Genomic DNA, 15,403 nt, shown 5'->3' with positions numbered 1-15,403 from the left:
AATGGCAGCTCCAAGCTGCAAATCCAGCTGTCAAACAGGAGGATCTCCATGGAGGATCTGTAAAGACATTTTATTCCCATCAGGTTAGTTTTTAGCAAGGTGGGGACTACGTCTCCCAGCATGCTTTCCTCCCTGACAGCTGGCTGCTGATTGGCTGTGGTTGGTTCTGGTTGCAACTCTGCATGTGGCTGCTGCTGTGCTCAGAGGAAGGCAGGCTTTTGCTGGCAATGTATATATATGCGTGTGTATAGGAAAAAGAAAGGTAAGTCAGCTCTGCGACATGCTCCATGGGCAATGTGGGCTGCTTCCCTTCCTTTCCATGATTTTGCTCCCCAGATCTTTTGTTCCTGACCTAGTTAGTGGTGAGCGCTTCCTTGAAGCAGCTGCTTTCCAAAGGCATGTTTTGTGTTGGAGTGTGTTTAGGGAAATTGAGCCAATCCAAAAACTGGGAGAGCAAGAGGGATGCACTGAGGATGCTCCCAAAGGGATCAAGAAACATATTCAGGGAGAGGACTACTGCACACTCTGGGAGGGAAAACATACACACAGTACACAACTAGTGATTTCTCCATCCATTTATTGAAACACCAGCTATTTCCGATTCCTGCAAAGCAAACTGTTGTGTGTCATATGTATATTTTCACTATTTTCAATGTTTCCCTTTCGCCTTGTCATTGCAGAGAGAGGAATGCTAGTGTTGGGTTTGTTTATTCAAAATCGTTTCCAAATCCTGGCTGAAATGCTGCATTTTTAAAAAAAGTTTGCCTCTAATGGTATGTGGGAAGTTTTGTCATATCACAAGACGGTTCTGACACATGGAATGATGTTAAAAGCTTTGCAGCTTCCTCGCTCAACGCTGTTTAGGGATTTAGGACAATGCACTCGGTGTTTCTACTTTTCTAAATAGGCTCATTTCTGTCTCTTGTTGAAATAAAATCAAATATAACATTGTGTTTTCTTTCTCACACTCCCATCTTTCACAACATTTTCAAGGATGGACGGAAAGCAAGCTTCTTTGGCGTAAAGTGTAGCAAACAGCCCACAAATAGGATATCTTTGGACCTTCTTGTCCTGTCCTGTTTGCATTGTGTGTTCCCCCAAAAGATATAAGTTCAATATGTTCAGATGGAGAGCATGAAACACAGAAATTGGCCCCATGTCTGTGGGTGTTCAAGTTATAGGTCAACAACATGTGGTGAAGTTGTTTTCCTGTTTTTAAGGACACCCAGGCACTTTTTTTGGAATTGCTGGGAGTGGTAATTGAAAAGCATTAGGATGGAAAGAATGTTATTCGGGCATGAAAAAATGGATTTTCTTTAATTTTCAAAATATAAACAACATGCAGAGCCCATTTTGTTAGTAAGTGAGCTTTGACAACAAGATTGAACAACAAACTGAAGTCCCTTCCACACTGCCCCTATATCCCAGGACTTGATCCCAGATTATCTGCTTATCCCAGACTATCTGGCAGTGGAGACTCATATAATCCATTTTAAAGCAGATAACCTGGGATCACATCCTGGCATATATGGCAGTATAGAAGGGGCCTGAATGAGACTGTTGTGTCTTTATTGTTGTGTCAGCAAAAATTATTTTGAAAAAGAAAAAAGAAAACCATTGTATCTTAGGGTGCATCTACACTGCAGAATTAATGCGGTTTTATACCACTTAACTCCCATGGCTCAATGCTGTGGATTCCTGAGAGTTAAAGTTTGGGAAGGCACCATTACTCTGACAGTAAATCTAAAGACCTTATTTATTTATTGTATCAGAAGCAAACCAGGGGTATGATTGTAATGTATTTTTTTTTTAAAAAAAAACACAATATTTTTTTAAAAACTTGGCATTATGCTAAATGTCCGTTGACCAGTAGCTGGCCACTTGGAGTGCCTCTGGTGTTGCTGTAAGAAGGTTCTCCATTGTGCATGTGGCAGGGCTCAGGCTGCAATTGTAAAAGGTAGTCTGTGGTTTGCTCTTCTCCACACTTGCATGTCGTGGACTCCACTTTGTGGCCCCATTTCTTAAGTTTGGCCTTGCATCTCGTGGTGCCAAAGAACAGTCTGTTTAGCGCCTTCTAAGTCGCCCAGTCTTTTGTGTGCCCAGGAGGGTTTCTCATTAGGTATCAGCTGTGGCTTGAGGTTCCGGGTTTTAACCTGCCGCTTTTGGACTCTTGCTTGCTGATGTGTTCCTGTGAGTATCTCTGTAGATCTTAGAAAACTATTTTTTGATTTAAGGCATTGGCGTGCTGGCTGATATCAGAACAGAGGATGGTCCGGAGATGTCACTGCCTTGTACAACTACAACTCCCATGATCCCAGCGCACTGAACCATAGCAGTTAAAACAGTGTTAAATGCATCAATTCTAAGTGTTTGTACATTCTTAAATATAAAATCTCATTCTCCTTGGAGATAAACAGATCCCAGGCTTGACACCAAAATCTTGTTTTCTATAGCAGACATTAGTTTTGGATAGCTATTAAGAAAATTGAACATGCACAGAATGACTTTCCTTCACTGTTGCCACAATCCAAAACCCTCACCAATCTGGAACTATGGAAAAATGTTTCCAGAACCGATATTTGTATTTCTAGGTAGCCCTTTGAGGATTGATGTGTCATGTTCTAAAATTTAACTTCCTCATAAGTTCCAAGAGATTGGCCAATGGCAGTATCATTTTAAGAGTCCAACCGCAAAATGAAAGTCTTCGGTGACTTCTGTGAAACTTAACATGAAAGACTTAAGCTTTCACGAAAATAGGCTATTGTACAGGAAAGCTAATTCCAAATAAAACTTGTGTTTCTTGTGATTTGTTTTCATTCACAGATATTATTCTTGTGTATACTAGTAATCGTGTAGCCATCAAAGAGACCAAATTATAAACAAAGAAATCCTTATTTACTCGAGTTTAATGCGCCAGTGAATCTTATGCACACCTCAATTTTCAAAACCCTGAAACCAAAAAAGTATTTGCTAATTAATGCAATGTGCAGTAGCAAAAGGTGCACTCTTTGTAATATGGCCATTATAGTTGCTGCCTCTAAATACAATTGTGTTAGAGCACCAAAGCTTTCAGCAGTGGAAAAGAAACCTTTGGGTGCATCTCTGCTGTAGACGACCTGGCTTTTGTAATTGTATGATATTGTATGATCTGTATTTTAATGTATTTTGTATTAATGTATTATGATGCTATTATGTTTACTATATTTGTGTTGAATTTTCTGCTGTTAGCCGGCCTGAGTCCCTCTTCGGAGGTTGAGAAGACCGGGTTATAAAAGCTCTAAATAAATAATAAATAGAATGAATCTACTTTAATTGCCCTGGATTGATGCTATGGAGTCATGGGGGCTGTAGTTTTACAAGGCCTTGAGCCTATTTTGCCAAAGAGTGTCGATGTCTCACCAGAATACAAATCCCAGGATTATATAGCATTGAGCTATGAAAATTAAATTACAGATGACATCCCTCAAATAGGAGCTCCAGTTACTCCTGAAGCAACTTTCCCTATTGCTTTGGCTCAGCACTAAGATTGCCATATTAAGCAAATCTAATGTGCACCCTGGCCCCCTGGTGGTGCAGCGGGTTAAACCTCTGAACTGCTGAACTTGCTGACCAAAGTGTTGGTTGTTTGAATCCGGGAAGCGGGATGAGCTCCCGCTGTTAGGCCCAGCTTCTGCCAACCTAGAAGTTCGAAAACATACAAATGTGAGTAGATCAATAGGTACTGCTTCTGCGGAAGGTAATGGCGCTTCATGCAGCCATGTTGGCCACATGAACTTGGAGGTGTCTATGGACAACACCAGCTCTTCGGCTTAGAAATGGAGATGAGCATCACCCTCCAGAGTCGGACACAACTAGACTTAATGTCAGGGGAAACCTTTATCTTCACCTTAATATGCACCCTAATTTTGGCAAGGCAATTTAGCCAAAAAAGGTGAGCATTAGATTTGAGTAAATACAGTATCATTCAAATTTGACTTTGCCCCATAACTCACATAGGAAAAAGTTGGGGAACTTTTGAAATTCAGCTTCAGAGCAATTTCTGGGAGCCACATTCCAGTGATGGGTAGGGCAAAAGACCAAAAAATACCAGAGCGGACCAAAAAATACCAGGATATTTTAACATAAATATCCGCTGTGAGTCGCCTAAGGGCTGAGAACAGCGGTATACAAATAAAGTAAATAAATAAAGTAAATAAATAAATCTACCACATTAGCTGAGTCTTAGGAAAGCCATTTCACCATTCTTTATTGTTAACTCCAGTCAAGTTATTTTGTTTTACTGTATGGTGGTCCTTTGAAAGAGAGACTTCCAAGTCAATCCTCATCAAACCTGGTCAGGTCCTGCAAATTCAGAACCGTGGTATTCTTGATTGACTTCACAACCTCTGAGGATGCCTGCCATAGATGCAGCCGAAACATCAGGAGAGAATGGGTTGTTTTAGGTTTTTTGGGCTATATGGCCATGTTCTAGAAGCATTCTCTCCTGATGTTTCGCCTGCATCTATGGCAGGCATCCTCAGAGGTTGTGAAACCTCACAACCTCTGAGGATGCCTGCCATAGATGCAGGCGAAACGTCAGGAGAGAATGCTTCAAAAACATGGCCATATAGCACAAAAAGCCTACAACAACCCAGTAATTCCAGCCATCCAAGCCTACGACAATACATTGTCAGGAGAGAATACTTCTAGAACATGGCCATACAGCCCGAAAAACCTACAGCAACCCAGTGACTCTGGCCATGAAAGCCTTTGACAATACATTCTTGATTGAGCTCATCCCTCTGTCATATAGTTGTCTTTTTTTCTATTCCTTCTATTTTACCAAGCATTATTGTCTTTTTAAATGAGTCATGCCTTCACATTATATGTCCAAAGTACAACTGTCACAGATTAGTCATTTTCGCTTCTGGGGAGATTTCAGACTTGATGCTTTAGGACCTGTTTATTTGTCTTTTTAGCAGCCCATGGGATCCATAGAACTCTTCCCCAGCACCACTTTTCCAATGAGTTGATTTCCTTCTATCAGCATTCTTCACTGCCTAGCCTTTTGGACTGCATTCTGATAAATGATTGAGCCAAGGTATGGAAAATCTTGAACTACTTTATCATCTTCTTGGAAATGAAGCACTTTGAACATTCTGAAGGTGTGTGATAATAATGCAGGATTTAAATGACATTATTCTCTCTGATTGCTGCACCGTATTTGACAGGTGCTGTCTTTCTTTTGTCTAATTTGTAGATAAAATTAAGATTCTAACATGCATCCCAAGTGCTTTAGCAAGTATTTCGCTAATTTCGGGAAAGTGCACTTAGGTTTTACATACAACCTGAAGTTTTGCACGTGCATTTTGTCCTATTTTCTTCTTCCTCTTCTATCATTCCGTATATTATTGACAATGAGGCTTTGAAAGCCGGTCCTCATCTAGCCACAATATGAGGAACCAGCAAGTTTTTGAGAAATGCAAAAGTTTGCAGAATGTAAACAGTTGAGTCTCCTTTATCTAAATACAAGCTGAGTCTCCTTTATCTGAAATGCTGGGACCAGAAGCTTTTTGGATTTTGGATTCTTCCGGATTTTGGAATACCCATATTTACAAGTACATAAAACACAGCACCTGTATTGTATGGGACAGGCATGGGCAACTTCGGCCCACCAGACGTTTTGGACTTCAACCCCCCCCATTCCTAACAGCCTACTGGCTGTTAGGAATTGTGGGAGTTGAAGTCCAAAACACCTGGAGGGCCGAAGTTTGCCCACGCCTGTTATAGGAATTTTCAGAGAAGCCTGTGAATAAATGAGCAAGAGTGCCGCAGCTGTCACCTTCCCACCTTCTTCCAGTCCAGCAGCCACTTCATAATTGGTAGAGTGTTTATATCGTAACAAAAGCATTGCATAAATTAGTATGAAACTGATAAACACAGAAGGAGCGCAGGCAACTAAATATGTTTTGACCAAAAACGGGCAACAGCAATGGCATTGTCTGTAGCCTCCAACAATTCTTCCTCTGTACATGAGGGAGGGCATAGTGGACAAGCATAAAGATGTGGAGTTGTCTGTTCTGCTTCACAGTCACACCAGTTGCGGGATTCTTTTAGGTAGTGCCATTTTGCTAGGTTGCCTTTTGATCTGCCCACTCCACTTCTGAGTCTGTTCAGGGACTTCCAAGTTGCCCCTTCTTGGTTTGCCTCTGGAGGAAGATCCTCATGGGGGAGTCATCCAGTTGGGATTTCCTGGTTTAGCTGCCCAGAGGGATACCCTTGCTGTTGCTGGGGGGATGCCAAGAGGAGTGGTAGTTCTCATAAAGCTTTCCCTTGATTTGAGTCTACTGGGAGGAGGCTGGCAGCCATGTAGTGGATGGCTTTCACAGTGTTCAACTTTATTTCTCTCACATTTAGCAGCAACTTCCCATCGCACATTGGGGGGCTATGCCAGCTAACTTGTAGAGTTTATCAACAGGTGTAGGTTTAAGACATCCTGTGATTATTCTGCATGTTTCATTCAATGCTATGTTCACTCTATTGGTAGAGTGAAGGGCAGGATCAATGACATGATCAGAGAAGGAAGTGAAATTGGAGGAGATGATGGGGCAATAAGGAAGAGAAACTGAAAGGGCAGGTGTGCAGGGAGATGGGGTAGATAGAAGAAAGAAGAGTGCATACCGGCTTTGTTCGCCATCATGCATCCTGGCCAAGAAATGTCCACGGGCGGCTGGCCAGTAGAGAGGGCCCCCAGGGACTAAGGCTAGTCCCTGGGAGGAGTCACAAAGGTGGTGACCGTGATGATTCCTCTCATTGGTGGTTATTTTAACAAAACAGAAAACTCCTCCTCCTCATTTTCCCATGCTCCTCTTCCTTCTCTTTAGCAATGTTGGCAGTTTGTCTTAAGGAGGAACAGCAGAAAGCCCTAGCTTGGGCTCTTCCTCTCCCTCCTTTTTGGTGCATTGACCTGGCCTATGCGTCTTTCTGGAAAAATGTATGCGCTGCCCTTCACAGTCTCTGTTGCTGTGGCCCAGTCTGGTGATCTGGAAAATAAAGTAACGAGAAAGTGTTGGTTTCTAATATATGTAATTTCTTTATGCTTGTGGGTAAACAGTATTTGATTACGTTTTCTTGCCCTGATGAAAGGAGTTGGACTGGATGGCCTTAAGTATCTTCCAACCCCCTGCCAAGAAGCAGGAAAATCGCCTTGAAATGTGCTTTCTCTCTTTCTCTCTCTTTGGTAAAGGAACTAATTCCTTAATACAAGTGGGAATAGAAGCCCATAGTATTTGCGTGTTGGGCCAGGATTCAAATCCCACTCAATTGTGTAAACCCACTTGGTAGTAGTAAAGGTGAAGATTTTCCTCTTTCGTTAAGGCCAGTCGTGTCCAACTCTGGCTTGGGATTGGTGCTCATCTCAATTTCTAAGCCAAAGAGCCGGTGTTGTCCATAGACACCTCCAAGGTCATTCGGCCAGCATTACTGCATGGAGCGCCCATAACTTCTCGCCGGAGTGGTACCTATTGATCTACGCACATTTTCATGTTTTTGAACTGCTAGGATGGCAGAAGCTGGGGCTAACAGCGGGAGCTCACGCCGCTTCCCGGATTCGAACCTGTGACCTTTCGGTCAGCAAATTCAGCAGCTCAGCGCTTTAACCCACTACGCCACTGGGCAGTAAAACCCTATGATATGGTTATTATATGTAAATAGGAGTTGATTTAATAATAATAATAATAATAATAATAATAATACTTTATTTATACCCCACTACCTTCTCCCCAACGGACTCGGTGCGGCTCACATGAGGCCGAGCCCGCAATACAAGCAATACAAGCAATAACAGGTACAATACAAAGCAATTAAAAAAAAATAAATCACATACACAAATAGCATAAACATTAAGCAAGGTACAGTGCACATTTAAAAACTATGGCTGGGCCAAATGTAATTGAAGTTTAAAAAATAATGCTAGGCATGGACAAGATGGAGAGATACAAGCAGTCCTAAAAGATGGAGACTTAAAAGCCCATTTTCTATTTAGCAAACCTTGTGTTTAATGTCACACATGTCATTAAATACATATAGCTCCCTCCCTCTTGTTCATTTCTTCTGTAACTATAGGTATATCTAGTCAAATGGTTATAAGTTTGAATGCAATTTTAATAAAAATCCTATCAGAAAGAGTGGGCATAGAGAATTCAGTGTCATTTAAAAATCAGGCATGACACTGAAGACAGTTGCTGTGACTCACATGGTTGTGTGGGCTGGAATATTATACTGTAGTAGCTGGGATCTTCTTTTTCTGCCAGCTGGATCTTATTTCACTGTGCATGAATTCCTTTGCCAGCCTGCTTTATGAACAAATAAGTTGACAGCTCTACTTCACCTTGATAATCTTGTTTTTCAAAATAAACGTTTTTAATTGTCTGTCTTCTCTCTCTTTCTCTCTCTTTTAAAAAAGACTTCACAGCTTTCTAAAATATTGGCAGTATACTGCGATTTTAACTAGTGAATACTTTCAGGGATTTTCTTTCTAAAATGATGTGTGCGCGCAAAGCAGTTTAGTAGTGATCTGTTCCTTTTAAGCATAGGAGGGGAACAAAACAATTGCCCACCAGTGTGTTGCTGTTGTATGTTTTCATGCCATTGCTGATTTGTGGCAGCCTTAAGGCCACGCTACCATGTGAGTTTCTGGGTCTGAGATTGTGTGACTTGCCCAAGACCATCCAATGGGTTTCCATGGCAAAGCAGAAAATCCAACCCTAGTCTCCAGTCATAGTCAAGTGTATGAATTTTCTTACAGCACACTTAGTTCCTACAGAGCATAGGATTGGCACAATGCCAGTGAATCTGCATAGGATTGGCACCACAATGTGAAAGTTTCATAGCGCAATCCTATACATGTTTATTCAAAGTTCTGTCTTTTCAGTTCAAATCTTTGTTGTGATCCCGCAGAGATTTTCATGTGACCTTTAATGTCTGTTTAAATATATCTTCTCAGTTTGTGGGAGTGGGTGATTAGCGATGGATGGATATCAGCATCTAAAGCAGCTCCACTGGCTGCTGATAAGTTTCTGGACCCAATTCAAAGTGCAGGTTATTACCTATAAAGCCCTATACGCTTCTTGTCCAGCCTATCTTCAAGACCTCATCTCTTCCCGCAAACCGGCCTGGGCTTTAAGATCTACTGGGGAGGGCCTCCTCTCGGTCCCATCTCTGTCTCAAGTGCGGCTGGTGGAGACGAGAGAGAGGGCCTTCTCAGTGGTGCCCCCCATCTTTGGAATGCTCTTGCAAGGGAGATCAAGCTAGCCCCCACCCTCCAAGCCTTCCATACACAATTGAAGACATGGCTTTTCCGACAAGCCTATGGACCATATTTAGATTTAGACAGCATTTGTGTTTCCTACTCTGCAGAATGACCCTATCCTTGGGTCACTACAAAAGCCATATTTTTGGCCCCAAACCTACACTCAACTTATATAGAGGTCAACTTATACATGAGTACATAGTATAAGCTGTATAGTAGTTTGAAACCCAACCTGTATTCATAGGCATAATCTTTTGTGTAGCCATTTTGTAGCTAGGAAACATAGTCTAGAGCAGTCATGGGCAAACTTGGGCCCTCCAGGTGTTTTGCACTTCAACTGCCACAATTCTTAACAGCCTACCTGCTGTTAGGGATTGTGGGAGTTGAAGTCCAAAACACCTGGAGGGCCCAAGTTTACCCATGACTGCTCTAGAGAGTATACCTTGCCATAAGCTGCCCAGTATTAATCAGGGTAAGGCAGATTCATACTGAGGTGCCTTAGCACCAAGTCGTTTGGACCACACATCCTTCTTATTGATTGACAAGACAGCTATTTAATGTGTCAAAGCCCCAGACAGAAGCCACCCAAATTGCTTTTAGAGCTTTGTAATTGGGAAGATATGTATTTACTCCAATCTTTTAAAAAGGAAACCAAGGCTTGGAAACTTCCACAACACTACATTGCTCTTTTGCTTATAGCTTATGAGTGAATGCAGCTTTCTTCTTTATTGATCTAGTTCCTGACGTAAAAGGCACTTCTAACCTCCCCATGCTGTCCATTGATATGGAAAACAAGGAAAATGGATCTCTGGGCACAGAAAAGTAAGTTGTCCTTTATATGTCATAAATGGCTCTTTTGAGTTGTTGGAGCTCAGTCTAAATCCTTACTGAAGCCAAAAAATACTAGGAGGAATTTTCAAGCTTTGCCTGTAAACTATTTTCAAACTACTGCTTAGCTTACTTTTCTGTAGAGGTCAAAAATGGAAGAAGGGAGCTCTTGAGCTTGTTCCCACTTCCAGAAACCATCAGTGTTTTTTTTTTCAGTTTGGAAACATTATGATTGAATTATAAGTTTCTCTGTTTGGAATGTTTCGTGCCCATTATCTCAGTAGTCTTTCCAACTAATTTTTTTAGGATAGGTGAGTATTATTACCTTCATTTTGCACTGATACTCTTTGTGGTACTTGAAGAATTTTGTGGTTGTTCTTGCTTTTACTTAGCTATTGGTAGATCAGTAGTTCCCAGCCTGTGGTTTGTGGACTAACAGTGGTCCCTAAGAACTAAAATATGGTCCACAGGCTCACCGTTATTACACTATGACAAATAGAGTGACTGGTCTCGCGAAACCCTCTTATAGTGCCAAGGCAACGGGGATGTCAGGAGGGAAGAGACTGACGACTCATGAAAGATGTGACAACAAGCCTCCTGACTTCTGCTTCTCCTCCTCCCCCCCTCCCTCCCCCTGAGCGGAGCCATTCCACGTGGCACCTGGAAGTGGGTGCCTTGGTGTCTTTGTTTTCAGGCCTGTTCTTGGGATTGTTTGGTGTGCTGATTCAGAAAATTGCATTTGATAGACCACATCGGCTCTATATTATTAAACATGGTTTTCTGTAGGAGAGCAGATGGCGACTACTGGATGTCATATGTTTTGTATCAGAAACTAGAGCTAATGTGATCTATCCAATGCAATTTTCTGAATCAACAAATAGCCAAACTGAATCTAAAGTTGATGAAAAACTTATTTGTAATCCTTTTGGTGCTAATGTTGGAGAATGGTCCCTGGTCAAAGCGGTCCCTGGTAAAAAATGGTTGGGAACCACTGTGGTAGGTGAAAGAGGGTGAACCAGTGACTCAGTCATCCACAGCTTAGTCTTGTATCCACTGTACCAGAGGTGAGTTACTTCTGAGTGGCAGGGGTCAACACTGATCCTTCCGACTTACTGAGGGGCACATTGCCACCCCTAGGGTTTCCACATATATGCTGAAATTTGGTAGCAACCTCAGCAATTTTCTGTGGTGCTGAAGTGTGTTACAGTGACCGCCTGCCCATCAAATCCCCACAGAGCAGGACAAATATTGGTTTCTCTTGTAATAACATTTGGCAATGACCATGGCAAGAATAAAAGGTAGCTGGGATTGCAAAAATAATTGAGCTGATTAATGGATCAACTGATTTGTTAAATGAGTTATCACCACCAAAACTTGAGCATGAATACTGCCCATTTGGCTAGTGAATAAAACTATCAAAATAGTAAACATAGATTCAGAACTGATTAGAGAAAAATCCAAAGGGTGCTTCTTTTTTAACAGGGTGGAGAGAAAAGGCAGAGGGCATCGAAAGCCCATAGGAACATAAGAAGAACCTTAGAGATTCGGGCCTATCTTATCCATCATCCTATGGCCAACCTGTTGTCCATGGGAGGTTTACATGCAAGGCACAAATGGAATAAGCATAGCTTCTCGGCCTTTTGGCTAAGATCAAGTGTGTGTGTAAAATAAGCATCTTCCATGTGTCTTTCCAATTTACTTTCTTTGACATTGTGTCATATATAAGTAAAACGACTTCTAGAATTAGATAGCTTGATCTTCTATGAATTTCTCTCCTTACCTTTTAAAACTTTCTGATTTGATAGACATTGCTATTACTTGTAGTAGCACACCCCATGTTGACAATGCATCTTGTGATGAAGCCTTTACAGTCTTTACAGCATGGCTTGTATTTTCTTTTATTGACTCACATGCTTTGGATCAAAAACTGTAAATCAGTAAAAAAAATCAGAAATGATATCTTGTACTACAGATTAGCTATAATTTCAAGGCATGGTCATCTGATATTTAGGAATCTGGAAGGAAAAATCTGAGTTAGAAAGCGTGAATTGCCTTGTGTGCTTGGAATTGCCTGCCAGTAGGTGGCACTCTAGCAGCAAATTGTCAAAGATGCAAGTCTTCAGAACATCAGCTTGCATCATGCAAACCTTGTAAGTAATTAATCAGATTGCTATCTGTTTTTATTTGGGACACTGCAAAAATTTGGGTGGCAAATGCGAAGTGGCTTCTGCGCAAGGAGAAGAAGCAAAACCTGAAAAGTATTTATGGTTCTTGAAACATCTTACTTTTTTGTGTAATCAGAGTATAAAAATCCTTGAAGAAATCATAATATTGTTGCTTCTGGTATAATAGCAAAAATGATTGTTTTACTTGCAAATATAGTGTTTGGCAAGTTCATAATTCCCATTTTTTTCTATTTGATAATGTTCTTTTTAAAGTTTTAAAAGTAATTAAGCTGTGACCAACCTTACTGAGTGACAAACGGAAAATTAATTTCGAAACAAAATTAAAGTGACATCATTGTATAATGTTTTTTAACAAAATGAAATTCCAGGTCCTACTGCTGCATAAAAGATTTGGAACCAGTAGATGCATTCTGGGCTTTTGCCATTTCATTTGGGGAGTTTTCTAACTTACACATTTGAGAAACATCAACACGAGTATATGGTAATCGTGTTGTCTTCTGTCTTACATAAAATCTACAGGACCTTTTCACATTGCAAAGTTATAGCGCTGATCCCATTTTCTGTTGTGGCTGCATCTTTCAGAATCCTGGAGGTTTTACTTTGGTGTATCTCAAGAGTTCCCTGGCACTTCTAAATGGCACTTGAAACTACAAATTCTCAGATTCCAGAGGATGGAGCCCTGGATTTTAAAGTAAAATTGTGGTGCTCCAATTTTTTAGTGTAATTTGCTTTTGTTCAGTAATAGGATTCATTCTTTGAGCAGTGAAGATAATGAGTCTGGTCTCATGTGTTCACAGTGAGAAGCTGATAAACCTTTTTCCTATATTACTGGATTTTTCTGGAAAGGTTTTCATTTTGTTGCCCCCTTTCCTCCGAAACCTGTCTGATATGATTGCTAAATGACCAGGAAAAAAATTGCTTCAGCCTGCACTAGCTTTTTAATGTTTCTCTATACTAGAAACAGGATCATTTTCTATAGAAGTCATCATTTCTGTGATGATATTTAACACATTTAAAAAATCATGTTTCTTGTATGAAACAACCACATGCACATAATTTTCCCCCACAAAATAAATCTTGACTGCAAAGCTTCTGGTCAAATTCATTCCCTCAGAGTTTCTTGACACTCAGGAAACATGGTTTTATAAAAATTCAAATATTTTTGAATATTCTTCCCATCCCTACTTCAAACATATAAATTAGACATTTGACAAGATAGTTGTTTTGTTCAAGTAAGGTAGAAAAACAGACATCTAGCCCACAAGATGGCCCAGTGATGGGGAATCCATGGCCCAGAGATGTTGAAGTTCTGATGTCAAAGTGATGGAGCTTCATCTCAAAGCTCCATCACTCAGATGGAAGAGGCAATGGGAGAGTCAGTGATCTTAGTCCTCAGGGCCATGTTGTCATTGTTTCTTGTTTACCAGGTGAGGAGCTAAACTGTCTTAGGACTCTGCCATAGCCTTGAGAAAAAGTGCTCCTCAAGACCTCATCTGAGCTTAGTTTCCTTCTGAGAAGGTGTAGAAGGAACAAATCTGATTTGGGACTTAGCTAAGACATGAAGGAGACCCTCTCCTTCATGCTGGGAGAATCTGTCACCCATTGGGAGAGTCTGTTGCCCACTATGAGAATAGTCCAGTGCTGGGGTGGGGGGTAATTTGTCTCCCAAGGCGAGTCCAATTAAACTCCCTACCTTTTGATAAGATTTATATAGCATAAAGTAACTATGATGATGCAGTAGTCTAAATGTTGTGCTAGTACCCTAGAAGACAAGGGTTCAAATACCTACTTGGCTACAGAACCCTTCTAGGTGATCCTGGGCAAGTCACATTTTTTCAGCCATAGCAGAAGGCAATGGCAAACTTCTTCTGAATTAATCTCACCAAGAAAACCTTATGATATGATCACCATAAGTTAAACATAGCAACAAGAAAGCACAAGATGAAACTCCTTAGAAGAATATGACGATATAGCATGCTTAAGATAACCTTTGAAATGGTTGCTATTACATTGATGCCTGTTGCTCTCAGATGCACATGTTTTTATGTCTTTTGCCTTCCAGGAAATGTGATATCAGACTGTGTGGCAATGTATAAGCAGATAATTTATCTATTGATGCAGCTGAAAGTCTCTTACTCCATGTAATTGTTACCACAAGATGGTGAATTAGCATCTTCTAATTCTAGCGCATATTTTAATGGGTTCCAGCCACCAATTTATGCAAGCATCTTCCGCCTTCGGAATTTGGAATTAGCATGTGCGTACAATCGATGCTGGGTGCTAATATGCAATAAAATCCTATATGTTATAAGTCCCCTACAATTACTTGCCATGCTCTCTATTGGGATTGCTGGAAGGGAAATGTAATCAAACCAAACCGGTTTAGATGTAATACTTTGCCTTGTGGCTTGAATGATAAGGCGTTGGATGCTAATTGAGTGTGGCTGGGGAAAAAAAAAACATGGGCAAGCATAATTAACTGGTGTAGAAACTGGGTTTGGATGTGTCCCTTTGATTCATATGTTTCTCTTTATCTACTGATTTACATATTTGTCATAGTGATTACACGCAGGAGTTCAGATAATATGGTGTGTGCTTCTAGGTTGATTGGTTTGAAACTAGGCAAGTGAGGTTTATATATCTGTGTAATGTCCAGAGTGGGAGAAAGAACTCTTGTCTGCTTGAGGCAAGTGGGAATGTTGCCATTGGCAGACAAGGCAAGAGTTCTTTCTCCCACCCTGGACATTCCAGAGATACATAAACCCCACTTGCCTAGTTTCCAACAGACCCCTCAACCTCCGAGAATGCCTGTCATAGATGTAGGCGAAACATCAGGAGAGAATGCTTCTGGAACATAGCCATACAGGTCAGAAAACTCACAGTAACAAAGTAATTAAAATAAAATAGGAATGGTGGTTATAGATGGCAACTGGAGAACCCAAAGAACTGTATAGTGAGATCTCACATTAGATCATCTTGAAAGATCCCTAAGCCTAGATCCAACCTAAGCTGCTTTGAGTCTCCTTCAGGTGAGATAAAGTGGAGTATAAATAAACATAATAATAATAATAATAATAATAATAATAATAATAATAATAAT

At 40.8% G+C, this 15,403-nt stretch overlaps 1 protein-coding gene across 4 annotated transcripts in view; it reads left to right on the top strand.

Annotated features, from left to right (window-relative positions):
- Positions 1–15,403, top strand: part of SAMD13 (sterile alpha motif domain containing 13) — a 32,593-nt gene continuing 17,190 nt past the window's right edge. Inside the window, exons 1-3 of one of the 4 annotated variants that reach the window (XM_067467797.1) lie at positions 1–83; positions 4,959–5,080; positions 10,027–10,111. In XM_067467797.1, the coding sequence (XP_067323898.1) occupies positions 10,059–10,111 (53 nt within the window). In that variant the 5' untranslated portion in view covers positions 1–83; positions 4,959–5,080; positions 10,027–10,058. Of the gene's footprint in view, positions 84–164; positions 263–4,958; positions 5,081–10,026; positions 10,112–15,403 lie in introns of those variants that run through there. The other 3 variants (XM_067467796.1, XM_060771580.2, XM_060771581.2) reach the window with 3 other exon arrangements.

The sequence above is a fragment of the Anolis sagrei genome, chromosome 4 (assembly GCF_037176765.1).
Source record: "Anolis sagrei isolate rAnoSag1 chromosome 4, rAnoSag1.mat, whole genome shotgun sequence".
Classification (NCBI taxonomy): Eukaryota; Metazoa; Chordata; class Lepidosauria; order Squamata; family Dactyloidae; genus Anolis; species Anolis sagrei.
Note: the sequence above shows the minus strand (reverse complement) of the source record. Positions and strands in the feature narration are given on the sequence as shown.